General features: G+C 40.7%; 2 protein-coding genes and 1 long non-coding RNA gene across 7 annotated transcripts in view; 1 reads left to right on the top strand and 2 right to left on the bottom strand.

Moving 5' to 3' along the window:
• Positions 1-23,662, bottom strand: part of LOC135172709 (ephrin-B2) — a 228,783-nt gene that overhangs the window by 21,921 nt on the left and 183,200 nt on the right. The window contains exon 2 of one of the 5 annotated variants that reach the window (XM_064138997.1): positions 5,843-6,246. The exons of the other annotated variants lie outside the window; for them this stretch is intronic. Coding sequence (XP_063995067.1) covers positions 5,843-5,916 — 74 coding nt within the window. The 5' untranslated portion in view covers positions 5,917-6,246. The remainder of the gene's footprint in view (positions 1-5,842; positions 6,247-23,662) is intronic. 5 annotated transcript variants of the gene reach the window in all.
• On the top strand, positions 8,273-20,163 carry LOC135172730 (uncharacterized). The gene is made up of 3 exons (XR_010301164.1): positions 8,273-8,768; positions 16,185-16,471; positions 19,097-20,163. It is a non-coding gene; the product is annotated as an uncharacterized LOC135172730 (long non-coding RNA).
• Positions 12,113-13,473, bottom strand: LOC135172724 (uncharacterized). The gene is made up of 2 exons (XM_064139023.1): positions 12,652-13,473; positions 12,113-12,317 (listed from the first exon to the last, which is right to left on the bottom strand). The coding sequence occupies exons 1-2, from the start codon at positions 12,831-12,833 to the stop codon at positions 12,113-12,115; spliced, it is 387 nt and encodes a 128-aa protein (XP_063995093.1). The 5' UTR covers positions 12,834-13,473.

Below are 23,662 nucleotides of genomic sequence, written 5' to 3'. Positions count from 1 at the left end.
TCATTTAACGAACATGAGATAAGAAGAATGATCGAGTTACAGATACTTTCTCGTATAATAACCAAGTGTGATGGTGCAGCAGAAAAATAAGTGTCTACAATTAATGGGTTTTTGTGCTCCAATTAAGAAATTCAGGTTGGTGTCAGTTTTTTGAGAACATTGAAAAATAGTTTGTTCAAAGGCGACGATTTGTCTCATTGATTTTTTCAAATGTTTCATTAGTTTTCTTTCAAACTCAAAGGCACCTCAAATAATTAAGGTAAAACAATTTTTTCCATCGTAAATTAAAACGTTTTGAACTCTCTAGCTACTACACTGTACATAAACATTTTTCATTTTTTGAAGTGAAAAGCCTTCTGAAAAAAAATTGAATCCAACGATTAACGGCACCGCAGAGACCCTCTTTTAATTGAGAATCGATTTTGCGTAAATATCGATGAGCTACCGATTCAATGGTGGCACTACAATTATAGCTACCACATTTTTGAAGCTATCGATAATTTCAAGTGCCCGGAGGCAAATATTTTTTGATGATTCCCACACGAGTGAAGCTGGTATTTTTTGCCTTTGCCACCAATAATAAAGATTCTTACGAGTTGAGTCGGGACATTGGAAAAAACGAGTCCATTCGAATGAACGGCTAGACCGTTTCCAAATCGTACGTTTTTTAATGGATAATCGCGCAAAAGCTGAAGAGGTTTCATCGTTGCTAGTGGCCCCCAGAGGCTAAACTCAACAGACGTATATTTTGACGACTGAAAATGGCAGGCTATCGTATCCAGAGACCCAGTATTTTTGGGGGTCTCTGCGATTTCGCAATGCTTGGTAGTTCTGTCGGTGTTTAAATATCAGGGGGTAGAGGAGAGGGGGAGGGGAAACACATATATTGCTTTGGTTTTTAGTTTCTCTATTATTTCCAACGCTAACATTCAGCGTTCCTGGTTGGCATAACATTTCGTTTTCAAGTCTCTTTTCGTTTCGTCTGTGAAAACCACCTGCATAAAAAAGTTTACACGCATTTCAGTACCTGGCAATTACGGTTTTTTTCCTATTCGACAAATCAAATGATCAGTGTGCACTGCGCAAAAACACGCTAGACGGAAATTTTTTTATCGTTCGGAATGCATGGGCTCTTCCAAGTGTTATTTTTTTTTGTTTTTTTTTTTTATGAGGTTTCACGTAGTATAATTATGTGGCACTTTCTACATATTTTGAAATATGTTTTATTGCGAGATATAGTTAAATCGATACTAAATTATTCCCCCATACATATTTTCAGGTATAATAACGGTGGTTTTATTAAAGATTCTCGATGATTAACGGCGGTTATTAGAATCCCATTCGCGGGTTAGTTTGTGTAATTAACATAATAGATTTTTTGTGGAAAACGGGAATACTTTGTAGCGCGTGGAACGCATTAGTCAGGGATTTAGGAAAAATAATGAACGAATTTAATGCCTTTAATCTCAGTTGAAAGAAAAAAAAAAACAGGTAAGAGAGAACTGGTAAATACGGAATTTATTCAATTTAAATATAAAACTTTCTCAGGCGTATAAATCAGTCCCGAATGAAGGCTCCCAAAAGGATGAATTCCTCAAGTTGATGCAGTTTTCAGTTTGGATTTAACTCTGAATTTGGCGAATACGGCTTGTTTGTAGTCGAATGGGCCCAGTGGTAGGAACCAGTCGTGTTTTCACTATACCTGCCAACTCGACACGACACGACATGAAACGAGGTAGCCCGACGCCGACGCTCCTCGACGTCGTTTCACTATACCCTTTTTTTTTATCCCCCAAAAACACGTGTTTATACGGAACATCATTCACCCCCTTTTGCCCTCAGGTCTCACCTTCCGTCTCTCTCCCTCATTCAACCTAAAACGTGAAAGATCCCCGAGGTGACAGAATAGTGAGCGTCTGTTAACCATCCAGCGCCCTCAGTATATCCTGATTCGGGCTGACGGTGGTAGCAGACGTGAAGGACGCATCCCAACGAAATAAAGTGCCGCCGGATGCTCAACTTATTCAAGATTTTGGAATGCGACAGTGTCCCAGGCGCAAATCGTTACGCGTGATTGGCCATGTTGATTTTACCTTGTTTTCCCCCTCTCATTTTCTTCTTCTTCTTCCTCAACATGATGATGTGTGTTTTTTTTTTCTCTTCTTCTTCATCTCGTCTCCTTTGCTATGCGCGACAATTCCCTTTGTATGCCGCCAAATTCTCGATGATTTTCTCTCCACGACAAGATGAGGAATCATTAGATGCGTGTATGCGCATTCACTGACAATGACTGTCAGGGTGGAGTGAGGGGTGGAAGTAAGGGGGGGTTAATGCTAAAGGGGAACAAAACCCAAGTGTAGGAAACTCCCTCAGCCAATGAGGAGGCCTCGATATGGCGGCCATTTTAATGATCGGACCAACGTAAACAAAGGCGAGAGAGGAACAGAATGACTTCCACCCCTCCGGGCTGCTTGCCGAGCCTTTCTTTTCCCTCCTGCTTCTTTTCCCCCTTATTATTTTCTCTCTTCCTCTCTCTTTGACTGTTTTTCTTTTCTACTCTCGGCTACAGCCACCGTGTGTGAACTACGCGTCAAAGCGTCAACACCCGCGTATATGCACGTACTTGCACGCCCACGTGTGCACGCAAGGGGTGCAGTCGACCAATCGTCGGCCCGCATCTCGCCTGCCTGAGCCTTCTCCTCCCTCTTTCACACACTCCCCCTTGCCCGTTACCGTTATATACTATATTCATAACTCCCATATACATATATCTATATATGCGCATATACATACCCCTATATATATACATACATACATACATACATATCTATATATATATGTATGCCAACGAGAGGATTTTTATCCAACATTCAGATCGCTTGTTGGGCTTACCCCTTACAGAGATACTCACCGAGTGATAAGGAACCTTGGTGCCGTGCGGAGAGCGTTATAAACATTTTGACGAGCTCACTCACTGTATTTTCTCTCCGGTCCCCCCACTCTCTCCTTCGAGCCGTTTTTTTTATTATTATTTTTGGGCTTTGCCCCGTGCAAAAAGAGTGGCGATCTAAAGCACGATTGTTGATTGTTTATACTCTACTTGAATCGGCTGAATCCAAAGGAGAAGTCTTAGGCTATCACGCCTGTGCGGTTTTAACAAAGCAATGTAATTCTGATATGGGTCGCGCGAGGGCCCATCAAGCCAGAGGTGAGGAGAGACCCGCGAGCGCCGGAAGTGCGCTCGCCCTCCACAAGGAATTTGTCAAGCCAAGCGTGAGAATGAAATGCGATAGCCGCTTCATTCACACGTTTCTCGATGCTTCTTTTTTCCACCCCCTTCTGCCGTTGTAAAACACCAAATGAGAAAACGAAGGCTTTTCTCCCGCAATTCGGTTAATTTTTCAATATTCCCGAGTTGTTTTATGTTAGGGGGTATTTTATATGAAAATACATTGGGGTTATACATTATGTGTATTGGTGATCGTAACACGTCGATTCGCGTTCCTCGTCCGATCGAATCTCTTGGGGGCTCTCTTCTCCGCAGCAGGTCACGGGTGTATATACTATATACAGGGTATGTACTGGAAGGGACCCGGCAGCTCCGGTTACCACTCTTCGGCGGGTTAGCCTGCCAAAACCTCTCTCCATTGCCCGCGCCCTCGTTTATACTTACTCTCTCTCGACTCTTCGATTTCTTCTCAATTTTTTTTTCTCTCCTCCTCTCCTTCTTTCTCTTTATCACCACTGAATCGTTTGCTTGGCGACATTGTTGCTGACTCTGGATCAATAAGACTGAGACATTTCTCGTTGGCTTCTTCATTTCTGCCTCATCTCGCGACGAGGATGGGGGGAAAAAAAAAAATACTGGTCCATTTCTTAGTCATTTTCAGGCATAATAGAGCCAAAGTTGAATGGTTCGTCGAGTCCATAAGCGCAGAGAATCGAGCATCATAATTATCGGATCGGCCTATCTTCCAGAAGAAGCTCTCACCATTATTATGCCTCAGTGGGGAGAAGGCATTTTTAACCACTAAAAAGTCAAGCTGGAATGATTTGTAAGTGAACCGATGAGACGGTCTTCACTGCGGGACGTCGCCGCATTTCTGGCGGGCTTCTTCTCGCTTTGGAGGGCTATAGCGTCTAGGATTTTTGCGTGTCGATTCAGCCTCCAATGTTTTTCGGACGCGTGCAGAGAGGTATCTTTTTTGAGAGTTCAATATATCATCAAATCGGTATTTATCTCCACCTTTCTTTTTCCATTCTGTCTCTGAACAACTGTCTCCGAATATTTTCATTGTTCTCGTTCTTCATCAATTCTCATATGGGAAATGAAATTCGTCAAATAGGTGGAGGCAGTTATGGCGATTTAACGTGAATACGGAGAATTTTAATCGCTCAGAGGGGTGGGGGCTGTTGCGTGAAAGGAAGAAGGTTATTGCTGAGTTGACAAATCCATCCTCATTGCCGGCCAACCCTGATGGGCAAAGCCTTACGAAAGTTAAGCACGCGAGAAGGAAGTCACCCAAAGATGGCTGATGGGTTCTTGTAACCAACACCAGCAGTAGGCAGCCATTTCTGATACAAAACTCACGAGGAATACGATACCAAGAGGGCTTTTCATCTCGCTCCCAAGCCCACCCTCGATCGTGTTACATTCTTCACTGTAACCGTTTCACCTCAAAGATGGCCGTTCTTTGTAGCACCATGTATCGCCATAATCGCGGTAAATCATCATTTCGCAAGAAAATTTTTTATTTCTCATGAAATTTTTCATATTTTTCAACTTTATCACGATGATGCTGGTTCAATGATATCAGTAGTCACGATTAACCGGATTTTCAACAAATTTCAAACCGATAAACTTTGTCATCTAGGTGGATCGTTAATACTCGAGTCTCGGCGATACTCTTGCTCATTTTGTGACCTTGGATAAGTGCTAAATACACATAACATGTATGAGATATAGATGAGGGGATAAGATCGCGTGTGTAAACTCGTTCAAAGAACGTTATATCAAGGTCTCGCATGTCGCACGCCTTGCCTGCAATGATTAACATGGAAGATGAAACTAGCCACGATCTATCATCGATCTGCATTTGCACGTCACACTATCCTTCATTAAGGACTATGAACTGTTACCCAGGAGAGTGGAATTTTTCGACAAAGGTAAAAAATAATCCGAGTATTTTAGGTGGCAGTAGTCGCTTTAACGAACTGAATTAGTTCTGGAATGTCTACGGGTTGAAAGGTAATTTTTATAATGACACATCGTAAACATTCGCGCTAAGAAACTGAAATTTACAGAAAACTTATGCAATATACCAGGGAATGGTCACTTTGCACGTAATTTTCTTTTATCGCGTGTAATTCGATTTAAATTCAGTTATGTCATAAAAATTTGTCCATTAGGAAAATTGGGGCAACAATATTTTCCAATACCTGGAATGAGTGACAGCTCCCGCACATTTCGTAACAGCCGTCTTTCCCGGAGAAAAAAAAAACAACTGAAATTTTATAAATTATCCTTGTCCTTTTTTCTTATCCTTTTCGAACGCGAATGAATTATCGTCCGCGCAGTGATTTAATGTTGAAACTATTAGTCAACTGTTCATAAAATTTTCATGTTTTTCTACCAGCAAATGATTTTTACGAAAGTAGTGTAATGCATTACGATTACATTTCAAAATGTAATAGCCGGTACATTATTAGTCATTACATAGGGTAGTTAATTTAGCAGTGGCATCTGGTCGCTCCTCACAAGCGATTGCTTCTTGTATTGCCGGACGCGACGCCCCGGTCATATGCATAATGTAATTGACTTCATCCCCCAACTCTTTCCTACCTCATACCATATAGCTCGTCTTTCCGTTTGGTTTTCATATACATCTCTTCACCTACGGTTCTTGCCACTGGCATTCTTCGATAAACCAAAACCTCTCCCTTGCCTCTTCAACATTGCCAACGTTAAAGGAGAAACAGGATTATACCGCACAAGCGAAGGCACACCATTGGCAATCATTCCCGCCGCTTCGGGGGAATGCGCGTGGGATATCCGAGAGTACATAACCTATCTCCTCTTTAGTTCTTCCTTTTGCCATTTCTTTTATTTTTTTTTTACCCTCCGACGTTTATAGGCGCGGGTGCGGTTCTAATGGCAGAGAGTGTATATCTGTTTATAGAGGTCTTATATAGGTTTTCAATCAATTGCCACGGCACTACGTTGTTAATGGATCTGCAATGACTCACCTGAAACAAAAAAAAAAATATTGTTCTTTTCAATTATACGGAGGTTGAAGTAATGGTGATTATGTGCGCAATACAGTGAATTTACGATCAATTGAGCGATTCAAAAGATTGAAATACTTTTTGAATATCACTCCCAGTCATCTCGAAATGGGAATCGTGTGACAGGATAATCTCGCATTTCAACAGTAGCCCGAGTTGACTTGAGTGGGACATATCGTCGATGTAGGTAGCCCCGAGTGGAAATTTAAAGAAAAGAATCCATTTCACGTGGGCCCCGGACTTCTTTGACAAGATAAACTATAACGGTTGACAGGCCGGAGATCCCACATTTTCCCTCTATTTTGACGAGACGATGATAATGATTATGGTGAGTGGACGTGGTTAATGTGTAGTTAAGTTAGTCGTAATTTATATGTATCAAGCGCATGCGCATGTGAATTAGAATATGCACATGGAAAATGCAAATAAATTCAAGGGTGATTCTGCGAATGCACCGAGCCATAACGGTGAAGGAAACGTGTGATCCCCCGGAAGTGGTGAGCAAATGCATTCCGAGAGTTGATTTGATCAGATTGTCGGAGAAAAATTCTTTCATCCGATTTTTTGCATGTGCAGTAGTTTCCTCATTGCCCTGAGTCACTGTTCGTGAACATACAACTTGGGAAAATGCTTTTATTTTTATTATTCAATGGAACTGCATATTCGAAGAAGCACTTTCGTTCATTGTCAATGCTTTTGTTATAGACTTATCAGATTTGTCAATCCCTATGGCGACACGGAGGGTCGTTGGACGGCTCCTTGAATATTTCAGGATCACGAGACGAGACGGACAAAACGCGTGTACTTTGGCAAACTCTCTGCTAACCCTCTTTCATTCCTTTCCCACATAATCACTATCATAATCTCCTACACGATCCGGCCGACGTATTCATTCTATTAAAGCGCAGGGAATTTTTCTATTTCAAGTGCCAATGAAAAATGCTAGTCAGTTTTATTTTTAAAGCCCGAGATATTGCAATTTTTCCGGTTAATTGTTTTTTTTTTTTTCATCTGTTGGCTCAGTGAAAAAGTAGTGAAGAGAGACAGAGGTACTAGATTACTCTGCACGCTTTATTTTCCTGACACGAGCGTACTCAGTATGTCCGGAACACTTTTTGCATAACTTCCCACGCCTCGGACTCGTTCCCCGAGTCCATTTGCGACAACGCCGGCTGACCACGTTCCAGTTATAACGATGCGCGTTGAAAAATGTGTTGAAAAAAAAAATCTTTTGAAAATCCTTCTGAAAATTTTTCGGGGAAATGACCTATGAGGAGATGTATTTGCTGAAGCCTCAATTACCGAAGAGCAATTCAGTAGCGAAAGACTCAGAAGAGGCAATTTTAACGAGCCAATAGTTTTACAATTAATATCTCGAAGTAAAATTTATATTATGACCATTGCGTGAAGCCAATGGAGATCTACAACAAATGTAATTATAGAAAGTCCGCAATGTTCCGTCGATTAAGAAATATTGCTGAAAAAAACTCGACTGAGGATACGTCGACTTATCGCGGTTTACCACTTGTTTACTGATTGAGGTAAAAATTTCAAGAAGCGGTGGGAAAATAAAGAAGAAAAACTGATGAAAACTGTCGGATTAGTGTTTGAACATTGAGTTTAGACGGAGAGGAAAACTCGATTCTTATCTAAATTGCGACGTTATTTGCGATATATAACGATCTCTGCCTTGATGCCTTTGTCCAATAATCCAATCGACAGCTTCCCCCTCGGCAATCCGACTCCTTCACTAATTACGAGAGAGAACTGTATTCACTGTAGCATGCGCAGCAGCCGGAGCATGTCACGCATTGAATATCTATAGTATCTTTTCTCATCCCCCATTCTCCCCCTACCCCACTCCATCTCTCTCACTCCCACTGTCGATAGTATCAATCGTATGTAGGGATATAAAGAGTCGATGGTATCGGACATCAGCACGAATGATTATCATCGCGACGAGAATCACGTTGCAATACGTAAGAAGTTTGCTGCGTTAAACTTGGATAGCGATACCTCTTGGCAACTTGCGACACTGGGTTAAGATGAGGGAAGAAGGTAATTAAATCGTGGTGTTTAACGTCAGTGAATGTGAAACCGATTGAGCTCAGCCGCCACACTGTTATACGTATGTCTGACGATTGGAAGATGTCTCATTATTTGTTTTCATTTGTCAGACACGAGTCATGTGCACGCGATCAATTAAAAGTATCACTGGCAACATTTTTATTACAATTTAGCGGTTAAAAAAATAATTCAACACTTCTCAACTGGCATTTGCGTACGTGACGTGTTTTGTATTTATTTTGTTGGACGATAGGGATATTGTTGCGCGAAATTCCAAGTGAAGAAAAGTATTCACGTGATATTTTAAATTGGTTGAAACGAGGTCGACTCGGGAAACGACCAGTTTAACCACCAACTCGAGTGCCTCACGCTGCAAAACTTGTTTCTAAAAAATTTAGTGAAATACACTTGGCAAGGTACAGTAATTTTTATGATTTTAAGAAAAAAAAAAACAGCCAATTGTTGTTGTATATACGGAGAGGGGAAAGTCAACACTGAGTACGTGATCTTGTTGGCTAATGGGATACTCGTGTTCCAGCATTAGTTTTCTCGGTGTGGCAATGCGTCTTTTTGATTAAGTGACTTGCATAAAGAGATATTTCTATCAAAAATTAGTCATGCAATTCACCGGCCTTTCAATAATTCGATTTAACACTCGGAATATACTCATTGAATTTAACGCGCGTGATAAGATTCAGGGAAAATAAGAGGTACGGTTTTTCATGTTTATCACGAATGAAAGGATTTTGACATCGGCAATTAAATTCAAATTCCAAATTGCATATTGCTTAATTTTAGCACAAGCGATTAACACTAAAGGTAGTGGTGCCACTCCAGTGACACTTTGGCTTGAATAGAGGGGGTACAGAGGGACTCGATTGTCAATTGTCTGACATTACACCTAGTACGTTCTAAGCCAGTACAGTTACACCAAGAGAAGCAGAGCGCAATGGGTATACAGCCAGGGGTAATTGTGGAGGACTGCTGAAATTTCACGCCTCACTAACAAAAGACGCCAGAGGACAAGAGAGAGACGGAGATTATTCTCGCTCGTTATGCTATACGCTTGCACTATAAACTCAAATAAAACCCCGCTTTCAATTGAAAGTTTGAGATTCGATGGAGGAAAGAGAGAGCGAGGAGATGGAGGAGGGGTAAGAGAGAGGAGCAGATACTCTACCCTCGTACATGTTCCATAATATTCAATTGAAGTGATGTGTCGTTGTGTATTGCCAATAATGCAGGCACATTGAATGATTTAATGTGTTAAAAATTGTTATCGTCGTTGATGGTGGAAATTTTTATCATTCCCATTAGCAAAATTGGCGGCATTCATCATCTAGCTCGTCATAATCTCATGCGATGTAATTACGCCGCTGAGGCGTTTGGAGTACAAAGGCCACACCCATCGGAACTCAATCAAGCTGGGTCTAGAAGCTTTTCAGGGTGTGTGTGTGTGAGTGTGTGCGTTCTCAAGAAATCCGAGGACGGCTTTATCTTTACCAACTCTGCGAGTCATTCTAATCAATAGATGGTGTTGGGGTTTGATGAGATGACGTTGCGCTCCCGTTGCTTTCATTCCTCACATCTCAAATTCTTTTCCGTACATCGTGATAGAATGGGAATTGTTATGCATTTCCGGGTTGTTCATTATCAATATATAGGCATTGGTTAATCAGTGCATAGTTTATCAGGAACACACTGTTGGCTTGATTTGCAGATTCATAATAATGAATTTAATATTGGATTTTCATTTCCTCGTTGAGTTGATTCAATTGCGATTATCAACGGATCAGGATATTATTGTTACGATGAAATTGAATCACATGGATGTTATTTGGGATGGGTTCAGTGACGCCTTCATTCGATTCTACAAATGCTGTTTTTATACTATTTATTTTTCGTTTTTTAAAACTTTTTTTCCCGCTCTCCCCGGTTTTTGGCAATAATTGAATGGAAAGGGAAGACTACGCATTGCCCGAGGGCAGCTTATATAATTGTACTGAATTTTCGGGCATTTGAGCTCCTTCTCCGAAAGAAACGAAAGAATTTCATTGTTCCCTGAAATCGTTTCGATGAATGTTCTCCGGTTTCCCTGCGCTGTATACATCGAGAGAGGAGAAAAATATATATCCAATGCAATATCTCTTATTCTAGGGATACAAGAGAGTTCTCGCCCTATCAGCTTCCTCTTTCAGCACAAACAAGCCAATTACCCTCGTGAGAATCTGATCTGCTACCATAATGAAAATAATTTAATATGAGGCGCAAGTTAAATAAAGTAATGAAGTCATGGTACAGGAGATTTTATAATCATCAAAGAGAAAGAGAAATGTCTTGTTGAGATGAAAATAGAGAAGAAAAGAGTGGAATGACGTGAACAGGATTCGAAAACACTGGCAAAGCGTAAAGGACAAGAATGCTTAACTCAAGTAAGAGTATTAACGGCTTATGGGGGTGAAAAAATCCGAAATAAAAAGACACAGAAGTAAAGTCGACAGAAAAGTTGGTAAATCGTGGAGAGCGAATTAACTCTATATCAGAGCACTTTATGCCCGTTTTATATAAGAGCTTGAAAATTACAGTTGAAATTGAAAGATTTGAAGAATTGCCGTTCACTCATGATGATTCATTCTTCATTTCTATTCGGAATATTGATGATGGGTATGAGGACATTCTTTGAAGGATATTCAACGATTTTATTGACCCCATTTTCTTGTGTACACAAATGTTTATCCTCCCCTCGGAATGATATTTACAATCTCCGATCCTTAAAACTTGCCGATGAGTAGAGCTTTTAGCATCCAAATTCCCTTTTCTTACTCGCGCGAGTGATTGATCACCGGAAAAAAATTGAAACTCTTCGGTCGCAAGGAGGCTTCTTTCATTATGCCATTTTTAATCGACCCGCGGGAGCGCCGATGGGGAATGTGAAGGAGAAAAGGGAATGACGATTAAATAAAACGTATAAAAAATTGTTAAATAAATAAAAATAAATGAAGGGATGGGAGTTAGCAGACACGGAGTGGTATGTGTACACCAGGCGAAACGATCGAAATATCGTGCCACCACACTGGGGCAAGTCATGATGTACTTGGCCAATCATACGAGATAAATCAATCGATATCGATACGATGCGTCACGCTTGTGTTACGCATTCCCGACGGTTCATCATTGCTTTCATTGCCAGCTCCTCTCGCCAACAAAATGGAAAAATAATTAAAAAACCCGGTGGAACTTGTCCTGATAAATAGTCATAAAAGGAGAAACATTTTCTCTCAATAGCTCCAAGTAAATGAATTTGTGAGAAAATACTTATGCACTTGGCCACTCAATAATTCCATTTGCAATTACAGCGAATGTAAATCAAAGTCCGCTAGTTTCCGCTCGGTGTTGTCTATGGGTTTATTGGATTTTGAAGTAACTTGGCAATCTGCGGCCACCCGGGGACAAAAACAAAAGCAGCGGCACAAGTAAGAAACCACAACGATTTGAATTCATTGCAACTCAGTAACACTGAGTTATACATTGGCAATGTTTGCCGTGTGAATGGAGCAAAGCAAAAAGGTGAAATACTTGGGTTGACAGTGGGATGTCGTCTCAGGGGTTGAGTGTATGAATGTTACGCCGTTAGCGTAACAGGCCGTCCGTACAACGTTTTATACCACTTGGTTTTTAAAAGGACCAGTTCGTTTCGCTGGGCCCCGTTTGTCGTGGCGACGGTTAAATGTTAATTTTCGTTGGTTAATTAGAAGCGATTTCAGTTGGAAGGCGAGTGCGCCGTTGGGATGTGAAAAGAGTACTGGGGTCCACTTGCCAAGGTGTACGGCTCTATTTCGAATACGTCTCTGCAAATTCGTTTCGGCCACTGGATGATGAATCGGGATCGTTCGTTATATCGCTCCCGGTTATTTCTCTCGTATTTCGTATTCATTCGCATGCCGCAATGTATATATCGATAGTATCTGTGAAAAATGATGGGATTAAGGTAAATTTTTCAGTTGTGGGAATTAATGAAAAACTTAAAAAAAAAAAAAACTTGTGGCTTGGATAAATAATAAATGAATGATGGAATTCCAAATGTTATGAATAAAAACTGCTGTTGGAAATTTCGCTCTGAATTATTCAATATTTATAGAAGAATTTTCAACGAGAGATGGAAAGTTTGCGAGGGGAAAAAGGCTTTTAGTTGGAAAAATTTTTCATGCAGCCAATTTTTTTTTGTCCCGCCTTTCCTCCCGATCTCAAACTTTCTTTCGTCTCACTTGGCAAAGTCGTGACGAAGAAAGATAGTTTTACCTGATACTCGAGACATCCCAAGATGTAATATGTATGTATTGTGCTTGTTTTGAAAGAATCAACAGCGATCTGGCGAGATTATAAATCCAATAGTAATAAGCTACACTGTATATAAAACACGAGGTGGATGAAGGTAGACATTTTGGAAGTCTGACAGGGGAAGGGGGGAGATTTGGGTTCATTGCTCCATGTTTCACTGGACGAAACAGTGCGCGCGGCAGCCACCCAAGGAGCCTCTCCGGAGTCGTTTGTTAATTGCGATCGATAAGCCTCCTTCATTCCGTTCTTATCGCTCCGATAACCATGAAAAATATCCTGTCAAACAGTGGTGTTTTATATTCTTTTTTTTTTCGGTCCTGATCTCTTTAAAAACTCTTCCACATTCTCAATTTTCTCATTACGCTCCATTAATTTATCATTTTCGGCCCGAGACTGTCCCAAAATTATTGTCTAATTGTACGTCAATGAATGGAAAAGGAGCATTAATTATATATTTTTTCATCTAATTTTTTTTTCTTTCGGGAAATTTTTTCATCACTGGCATGATCGTAAATTTGTAGTCGTGCGGGTGATCGTGTCGCTGTGGCTCTGCATTAAAGATAGTCTTACAACTTGTAGAAGAACTTTGTCGAGTGATTAAAAGATTGCGGTGAAGAAAGAAGGAGAGGGTTTATACAGCAACAACGTAAGTCACTGGTCACTAAGAAGTCGTGTGTAGTGGAATCTCTCTCTTCTTCATATACACTAGTGGGCATCGGTATTGCGAAGCTTGCTCATTGATCATTTCGATCATTTATGCTAATATGGCTGCGCGCGGCACAAACTGGTTTTCCCCATGCCCATTCGATAATTATTTAGCACTTTCAAAGTGCTCGTCGAGGTTATTAGTGTACAGGACTAACACACGACTAACGTGTTGTACCTATGTGATACTCAACGCTTTGGTGAAAAAGCTTTGAATACCAGATGATTTTTTTTCAACACTCCCCTCTTACTTAGGCAGAATGCCGCACGCCATGCTGTATCATAAATAGACTTATCGATTCGTGTATTGTAAGTGCAACTTTAACCAATTAGCCATGTATCAAATAATTCAGTTTAAACAGTCAGTATACCCGACTTCCTAATGATGACATGTATCCTCGAATCGAGGGGCCCGTTTAATGATTCATCGATTAGCTGATTAAACGAATGCTTCAGCGAACAAAATAAAATGAAAAAAAAAAAACAACAAGTTAATGAGTACTGCCTCGCATTGACACAACGAAATGTCCAATGATTTAATGACTCGAGAATTTTTCATAAGAACCGGATTTCAGGATATGGTAGGTAAGGGCTAATAGCGAGTTTCTCGCCCGCATTTGATGATTTACGGGGAGATTCAACGGTGGTGAATGAATCGATGATACGCAGGGATCATCATGCACATACGAGGGTGAAAAAAAATATCGTGGATTTAACGCGGGTAGAGAGGAGGTGGATGAAAAGAGGCCGAGATTTTTTTTCTCAGTTACCCACATCGGCATTAAATACGATATATCTTCACGTCCAGGAGGTGGTAAAACCGGGTGGCAAGGGGGCTCTGGTAAATAAGAAGCCTGTAAGATCGTGTTGGTGATTATCAGCAATAATATGTATGCCACGACTTTAATTACGATGAAACAGTGATATTAATGCCGTCATGTCTCCACCAATTTTCATCTTGATATGTAAAAATGACGGTTGAGAGAAGTATGATAGCGGTACGGAACATATGAGATATTCAGTATGTGATTCACGCTTGCGTTGTGCTCTCAGTTTCATCAGCGGAAACGGCCTTGACACATACACACACAGACGCACGCTGCGTGGATGAAAACATTGTCAGCTATCATTCATATTTGTTCAGCGCAAACTTTGAAATCTTCAAATGAAAATTCATGAATATTGAACTTGAAAAATTCATGTTGTGTTGGTGGAATTTGAAGTTGCATGTGTTGGTGCACATATGCGATGCATGTGCAATAGCTCGACTTGATGACAGACATTCCCCAGTATTATCATTGTGTCGGTCTGGCGTAGGTGTATAACGATATAATTCATTAATAATTCGATTCATCGGCGAACAATCGGCGTTCATTAGCGGGGTTTCATCACTCGGTCAGAGATGTCTGACATGGCCACCAATCAGTAACGGAATGTCCAAGGGCCTTTGCAATCCAATGTATTACGTACACATATATGTATATTATTACATTTAAAATTCAACACAAAGTCTTGATGGATATACGCAAAGGTTGTCCATAAATGTTACTCGTCGATTTTTGTGAGTACATAATTTATAGTTATCGTTGAACGAATAAAGGGACATGAGGTGATAAATTTGCACGAAAAGACAAGTGAAGGGGTTAAAAAAGTATGATGAAAGTAAAAATGAATGAAAGAATAAAAGAAAATAAAGAATGATTTTTAGGGAGGGGGTGGGGTGGGGGGGGGGGGGGATTAACCAGTGCCAAATGGAGACTGCGAATGCTCAAACAGTCGCGAATACAAGATCGGAGGCCAGGTTTCATACGCATTTGCCGCGTGCCGACGTTTCGTTCGCATCCATCCATCCTCTCTCCTTTCTTTTCATGGGGGTTTGCTCGCCGCACGATTCTTATATTCCTTCCAAAAGGAAGGCCTTTTCCTCCACCTCCTGCTCCACCTCCTTGGCGCACCGTCTCACTCACTCACTTTAACCCGTGGATTGCGTTTCATTCGCACTTTGCCGAGCAATTTTTATTCCCATTTATCACCTCTTTTCTCATCTCCTTTCTCTCATCATTTCTTTCTTTCTTTTATATTCTCCGACGCAGTCAAAAACCATCGACTTCAATTGGATTCTCCGTTATGTACGCCTCTCTCCACCTCGCGTACCTAATTTTCAGGAGATTATTTTTATTTATTCGTGTTTTTTTTTCGGGATCTTTCACTCCACCCTCTCTCCGCCCTATCCGTTGATGCTTATTTTCCTGTAAATACATTGTGTAAAAAGTGACTCTACACGTAAATCGTCGTTTCAGTCAATTAATTAACATTTGGCATGATACGAGTACGTGCCCTGTATATATATACACTTTACGCAGGGGCACATTCCCAGAAGACGATGATCAGAGAGAGATATGTCGCTAAAATCCAGCTGGCAGGAGTTGAGATCAGTATCGCTGATATCTTGTTGAGCGGCTTCAATGTAGAACTGTAAACGGCAATTAAACATTTAAACATTTTATTGATATGCTCATGTCATGCCACAGAGCTTGCAACCATGTACCATTAAACATTTATGTATGAGAAGGGTAAAAAAGGGAAAATATCAATTGGAATAGCAAGTTTTTTGCTCCATCAAATTGGATAGATTTATGGCTTCTCGCTCATGTACCTCTAATTAAAACGTTAATGCTGAGAATGCCTTCATTAAGATGAATAATTTTTATTCATTTGTTGAATAAAAACTATTCACTCTGGAGAATCTTACTCGATTGTCAAAAAGATTCGTCATTCCTCGTTCGCAGCATGTGCGGCTGCCATATAATAAGTGAGCGTTGGGGCGAGGACGACGAAAAGGATGACGGACGGCGTGACTCGGCTGTAATTGGAGGATGAACTTTCTGCTAGGATAATTAGACGTTACTGAAGAAGAAAAGGCAACGAGCAGCAGCAGCAGCAGCAGCAACAGCAACAGCAGTAGTAGTGAGTGAGTACAGAAGGTACTGAGAGTATAACGTCGTCACTGGGCGCGCTGATGCGAGCAATAGGAGTACGAGTTACGCGCGACGCTCCACTGTAATGCATCTCACACGTGAGTTATTTATATTTTTCATTCTTCATACATACTCCAGAGTTATAAGCGTAAAATGCTGTGCGATCCCTACACATTGAATACTGGTTTTATATACTAGTGAATGTAACGCCACTCTAGGATATTTCAATTAATAAATTCCATATACGGTATTTCGCAGTTATTTCAAAAACTCACATAACCACGGAATTTCATTGAATTTAAATAAATGCCGTACAAAGGCCTTCATACGTTAATTTTTTTATTTCATTCACTTTTCATTGCTCTCGGAATATTTGATAAATTTGAATAATTTCTATTCTCGCTTTGGAATTTCAAAGCATGTTCAGTCAAGTGGGTATGAAAAGAGTTAATGTCATGTGAATGACATTGGATATTCAACCATGCTGGAAATTCAAACAGAGAAATGATTATTGAACATTTTATCTACAATATCCTATATGTATGTGGTGTGTTGAGGGCGAGCGGAACGAACAATCGATGATAGCTCCGGCTATTATGAGCGGTTCTATGTATCCTTGTCGTGTAGAAAATCCCCCGGGAGATACCAGACGCGACCTGCCGGGTCATACTCCCCTCAAAGGAAATAATCACTGGTGGGTATGATCGTCTTATATGGAGACGCGCCGTGATAAACGTCATCCTTTTATATTCATATCCATCGCTCAATATTTTCTGTGATTCATGAGTATATTCTATATTGAGACCGCAGACCTCTCAGACATTGATGTTTGTACACATGTATATTTTGATTTTTTTTTCTTTTTTTTCTTTACCATGATATTTCTGAAAAGCAAGAATCCCGACTGCAGCGTTATACTCGGGGGAGAGAGCTTTAACGACACAATGCAAACGGCCGACTTTAGTCTGGAAGATTTACGTATAATACACAAGAAGACGTTCTCAGACTCTAGTCCAACTGGAAGAGAGAGCTTGAGAGATATGCTTCACAGAAAATATCACGGGGAAAATCCGTATCTTGAGCAATGTTCGAACGTAACAACATTTGTGTATGACAAATGTTTTTCAGACAATAAATGTCACTAGTTTAGGTGGGATGATTGACGACAGTCGAGGCCAAAGCCAAGTTTCATTTTATTTGCGGCTTAATTTTATGTGAAACAGGCCCCCTTAAGCCCGTTCAAACCATTCTGCATAAGTATTTAATGTCCTACTGTGTACATGTATGTATGAGACCCATGGAGATTTCTAATGCGAGAGAAGTGACCGGCTGTGTTCGAAAAAGAAAGGAAAAAAAAAAGGAAGATGAGAGAAAGCGCTGTGATTTGTTTCATCCTTGTTGCCAAGAGGTTAAAGGACACTCGAGTCTATCGGCCATCGTTTATATATATCAGAGATCTCGATGGGCTCTATGAGAAACGATCGGTGTACTACGAGTCGTTATAAAGGTCGAAGGAAAAAATAAATGAACAAAAAACTTGACGAGAAAATATTAAGAAATGATGATGTGATTGGTGCTGTGTGCCCTCCACATTGTGTCTTCTCAAATGGATACCGTTGGTGGGATAAAATGTACAACATCCGTTTGTTGGAGGCTATTGGGACCCCCTAGGTGAGCGGCTGACTGTGACATACGTCAGGCTCGTGTCGTACTAGACATTGTATGACACGCTGTCTACGATGCCCATGAAATCATTCCGTTCGCCCGTTACCAATGACGAAATATACTCATGATATTTAACAAAAAAAAAGGTGCATCAATGCTGTTATGGTTTTTTTCTTTTTTTTTAAACATTCACGTGTATCCCTGAGTAAGCAGTACTCAGGGAGAGAAGATTTTGTTTTACTTCTGGTCATAAAAGATATGCGTGCCTCGAGCGACAAGGACGACCATTACAGGCTTCAAAAGAATGCATTTACGAATTGGAATGAAATGATTCTGGTTTGTCTCTACAGGCTTTAAGTGACTGTAAATCCTCCATGCCTATCGGAAGGGTTATCGTTTGGTTTTTTATTCACATTTTTTTTTCATTTTCACTTAACACATATCCGGTAATAGAGGGCTATCGCTGGTTAATGTCAGAGCTGTGGAATGAACCAACTATTGGATTTATACCGTTAGAGTATTTCTCGGTAGAGATTCTAGGGAGGAGAGAAGAAGAAGAAGAAGATGGACAAGGGCGTTATCGTAGCAGTAACGACGTTTCGCACGTGGACATAGCTGTCGACCTAGGCACTTTGGTAAAAAGGGCTGAGGAAAAAAATTTGTTGTGGAATATAAAAGAGATCGACGGTTGAAGGAAACTAAGACTAAAACCAAGGAAGAAGATGCTACGGGGCATCAAGAGTGAAGAAAACGCGCATCTAATGTGTGTTGGTGGAAAGAAGGCCCAGAGCCTAGTGTACATTTGTTATCTGATCCAGAACTTAAAGCTACCTTGAATGAGATGAATGCCTCGCGTGTATCTTACACTTGCCTAGGCATATCCATCCGCCCTTTCGTTTTCAAGACCGCATGCCCTTTTGTAGGTGACTGGCCTTTCCACATTTATCTCTTCGGCTGTGTTTTTCATTTTTTTCACATTTTTGTTTCTTCCCTTTTTTTCCTTCTCTCCACTATTTCTTGCTTTTCTTAACGTAATATCAATTTTTTTTTCATTAAAGGCATCGCAGACACAGTTACGAAGACCTATTTTCAATCCGAACTCTGCACAATCAGCATTCTATATGCGACTTTGACTCTGATGGCTTCCACCCTTGTAATGATACTGTGAGACCTGCGGGCGCCATTTCTCCCTACTCGAAGCGAGGTAGCCATCGTTGTCCAAAACCCCTCATTGGGGAATGGGGTATAATCCTGCAATTATCAGCACGTACTAGCTTGATTTCGTGATAGTACAAGAGACTTTGGGCATATCGTTTTCCCATCTGTCCTTTCAGCGATGGACTCTATGTATTAATATCGCTATAGGTGCACCAGGGCTATGTGATTTAATTTTTTTTTCATTGCATTCAATGTCTCTTCCTTCCACAGAAACCCATATGGACTTACTCACATCCCCAACCATCGTTGCCACCACCGTCGCCGCTTTGCTTCATAATTTATTGCATTCGTGAAAATTCGTGTGCGCCATCTATTAACCGGCCATCTTGTGCACTTATCTCCCAGCCCAAGAGTGAGAAGATAAGGCATACTATATAAGCGAATGGATATATGCTGGCCTGCTGGCGAGTTCTTCGACCCTGCCACGACCTTGAATTCCTTCGGCAGCCAAAAAAGGCGAGGACCGCCATCAAAAAGAATATAAACAGCGAGGTATGAAGGTGTGGGGGGGAATAATAAACAATAAGGTATTTAAGTGAAAATTCGACAATTTGAAAATGTTCAGAGGTTGATAAATTATATGTGGTTGTAGCCGGGGCTCGATTGACAGATCAATGAGTGGTGCTAATTTAACGAAGCATAAATAAAGCTTCTGAAGGTGTTGTGTCGGTGGTGGAATGGCGGGACACGGGCATTGGAGAAATAGTGTATGCGGGCTCCCTCATACCAGTTGTTTATATAGAAAAAAGAAAAGCAGAGTGGAGGTGAGTGAGCTTGGTCGTTTCAGAATGACAAGTTCATTTTATTAAGACGCCTTTGCAGGGCGCATTATCGTTTTCGCATGTTATTTGCGTCGAGAAAGGGGGAATGAGGCAAAACCGTAAGAGAAAAACATACTAAAGCCCAAAATGCGTATCCAGGCCCTTCTCACTATTCACAGCTGTATATATATAAGTCCATTATAGTGAGTCGCGCCTTCAAACATATACCTCGGACAGGATTGCGAATAGGAGTGAGAGAGAGAGAGGGATGGATTTGCAGTGATCTGCACACATCCGCACTCAACGCATATACTTATGTCCGCCGAGTGTGAACGGATATGTCGTCTTCTTTGATGTCTCCGTCTTGGCCGTCTCTCTCAATTTCATTTCATTTATTCTCTTTTTCACGTGTCTACTCAGCATGTGCTGTACTAAACCCCTTTTATTTCACACTCAACATATCTCTGGCGACCTTTTTCTTATCATATCGCAACCCGATGACATTTATTCATTAAATTTATATCGACTTACACGCTACACTGCTTCTTAGTCGCCAGATTCGTTCTTAGGTTTTTCATGATAGTGGGCTTAGATTTTTTACCTCGAAAATCCCTTGCAGCGCGTTTCACCATTATCATCGCACTCGAGTAAACCGGAAGATTTAGTGGATATTTGTTCTCGACCCGTACGACCTACATTCTATATAAGTGTCAGCGGGCAATCTTCGGTATTTACGAGCCCTCTGCCTAGCAATCCCAGGAGGCTTCCCGCAACGCAGGTCCCCTGGGTCGTTGCCTCTTTGCCTAGTGCAGTCCCGGCAAAACTTGCATTTTGCCGGTTTTTTTCCTTCATCCTCCCATTTATGTTGAATGAAAAATAATCAAGAGAGAGAACTGATAACTTCATTACAATCCTCCAATCCCTTTCCCCATGCCTATTTGAAATTTACGTTGGGAATACGAGTCTTTAGCTGTTTCACTCAGCAAAGCCCATCCGGCATAGGCGGGTTTTGCTGTATTTTTACGACTTGAATAACAACGACGTTTGGTTGCAACATTTCCATTCTTTTTGAAACAGCACTTTTCCACTGGTGAGCGTGAAATTTCTTGCCAACATATTCCTATGTACACAAAAACCGGTTTCATGCTAGTGTGGCTCGCCACGCTCGCAAATCCGGGTCCAACTTTTCAAAAACATTGAAATATTCATTTTCACTATAATCTAACGGTGCAATAGTTTCGATGATTTATCATTTCTCATCCTGTTGATTTTTCAATATGAATGACGGGCTTAGAGGACAAGTGGTTGGACGAGCATCAGCATGGGATTTTACTGCTTAAACGGACAAACCTTGGATTCCGGATTTTTCAAAAAGAGAAAATCTTCATCCACGTCGTTTGATGACAAAGGCAACGACTGTAGAAGCGGTGAATCTACAGCCTTGGAATTGTGAAATTACTAGGTACTGGGATAATCCTGCAGTTGGTCAATGCTATGATTCATGATGTTTTACAGTGGGCATTGTAAAAATTACAGAATATGCTATTCCCCTGAATGCCATCGGATGGGAAAAAAGTGTAAAAGAATTAAAAAAAAAGACGAGACAGAAGGAGAGGATGAAAAAAGAAATAGGGAAAAATGAGCGCAGAGGGAATGTTCTACAGGTGGTCCTGGACCCCTGAAAGCGCATTTGCTCTCCTTCTTCCTCTATCCTAAGATCAATATATCTAGGAGTAAGGTTTTCTCCATGGGTTTTAAAGCCTTTCTCGTTTGCTCTACTCAGCACTCCACAAACACATACACAAGGGCTACATCTTTTTCCATCTCACTTCCTCGGAGAGATCTAATATGGCCGTCTGCGGAGACACTGACGAATCATTGTAATTAATAAAATGTTTCCCTGCTTATTGTCGTTGGAGCTACTTGGTTATACTACTGCCCTTTTCACGGTGGCCGCACACACGTTAATACAGTGTGTTTAGGTTTTTTTTCCACCTTCACATACACGTACCAACCGCAAGACTGGTTGCACTACCGTATCTAGTTGCGGGTTGCCGGTCCAACCATTTTCAATGGACACGTATTAATTGAGGTGGGTCCGAGCGTTGGCACTAGTTGATGTTCTCGTGTCGAGTTTCCACCATGGCGATTGTTCCGCCCTAAGCATTCTTCTTCCATGCATACTGTATACTGATAACAAACACGTTTTTGTGTATTATATTGGGACCTACTAGTTCATCTCCCATTCTCAAAATGAAAGAGGAGGTAAAAGAAAAAAACAATTCTATCTGGGTACAATCTGAGAAATCCATCAGACACACAGCCAACTTGAAGGTGCATGGCCTACATGAGGATCATCATGAACATAATACTGCAATCCTCATATTTTTATTTGGGTTAAAACAACAATCGTCTAGATTTTCCAATTTTTTCTCTTCATCTACAACAACATCCGCATTTCAACATGTCCACCACTCGATCAGCCTAAAAGCCCGGATATAAACGTAAACCATACGAAAATAAAGACAGAATACAAGGTATACAAGACAATCCGTGGGATGTTTGTACTATTTTAGTTTAGTCGGTGTGGATAGGAGTGAAAGTTTGTCTGATGAAATTGAAACTCCGGTAAAACAAGAATATCCTCAAACACAATAATGGGAGATCCAATGAGAAGGGAGTTCAAGGTTAGGAGAGAAAAAAGGATAAGATAATCTTGTGAGATGTGTGGAAGCGTGACTCGTCATTTAGATATATATCGTGGTATGGTATGAGAACATATAATACATAAGGGCGGAGTAGATGGACATCATTGGATATTGCTGAGAACAGTCAATACTATTTTCGTAGAATACTTGAAATACCTATTTCCGGCAGTTATGGTGTAGTAACCCAAGCAAGTTAAACTGGCATCTCTACTCTATCGGGCAAAGCGAGAATTCAAGCGGGAAGAACTTGAGAAAAAGACGCAACGACGAATATAGATCAAAGGTGTGATTTATTTTACGAGCAACGAGAAAACCGTCCTTTTTCACCTTCCTGTGTGTCGAGATTTTTCCCACTGCTTCTCAGGCTCCTCGGTACGATGTGTAATCACATCGTTCATGTGCTTATTAGTTGTGACTTTTTTGAGAAATATTTAGAGCATTATTACAGAATAAATTCCAGAATGATTTTCTTCTTTGAGCGGTAATCAGTGAAATTTTAAAGAATAAGAAAGTGTGTATTAAAAATTGATTGGTTCGTTGAAAATTGATGTGGTTGTCGTTCTGACAAACACGTATTCATGTTATATACAATATTTTCAATACAAAACAATCTCTGCATTAATATATGTATATGTTTGGCGAGTCAGATCTGGACATGTGGGAAAGAGGATGGGATCGGATGGCCAAAGCGGATTCGTTTTGAGTTTGGAGGATTCGGGAATTGGTTATGAATAATGCAAGCAAGCCTTTCCAGAATGCTTATACCGAGCAAGGTATATCGAAACCTCAGTGTATAGAGCATGGCAAAGGAGGTTCCGGGTTTTATATATATGCACATGAGAGAGGGTGACGTATACTCAGACATACAGTTGATCCGATTTCCCTCTGCAATCGACTTCCGTATCTTGCATGTCATTCCAAATAAGACTAAAATCTT

The sequence above is a fragment of the Diachasmimorpha longicaudata genome, chromosome 2 (assembly GCF_034640455.1).
Source record: "Diachasmimorpha longicaudata isolate KC_UGA_2023 chromosome 2, iyDiaLong2, whole genome shotgun sequence".
Taxonomy (NCBI): Eukaryota; Metazoa; Arthropoda; class Insecta; order Hymenoptera; family Braconidae; genus Diachasmimorpha; species Diachasmimorpha longicaudata.
Note: the sequence above shows the minus strand (reverse complement) of the source record. Positions and strands in the feature narration are given on the sequence as shown.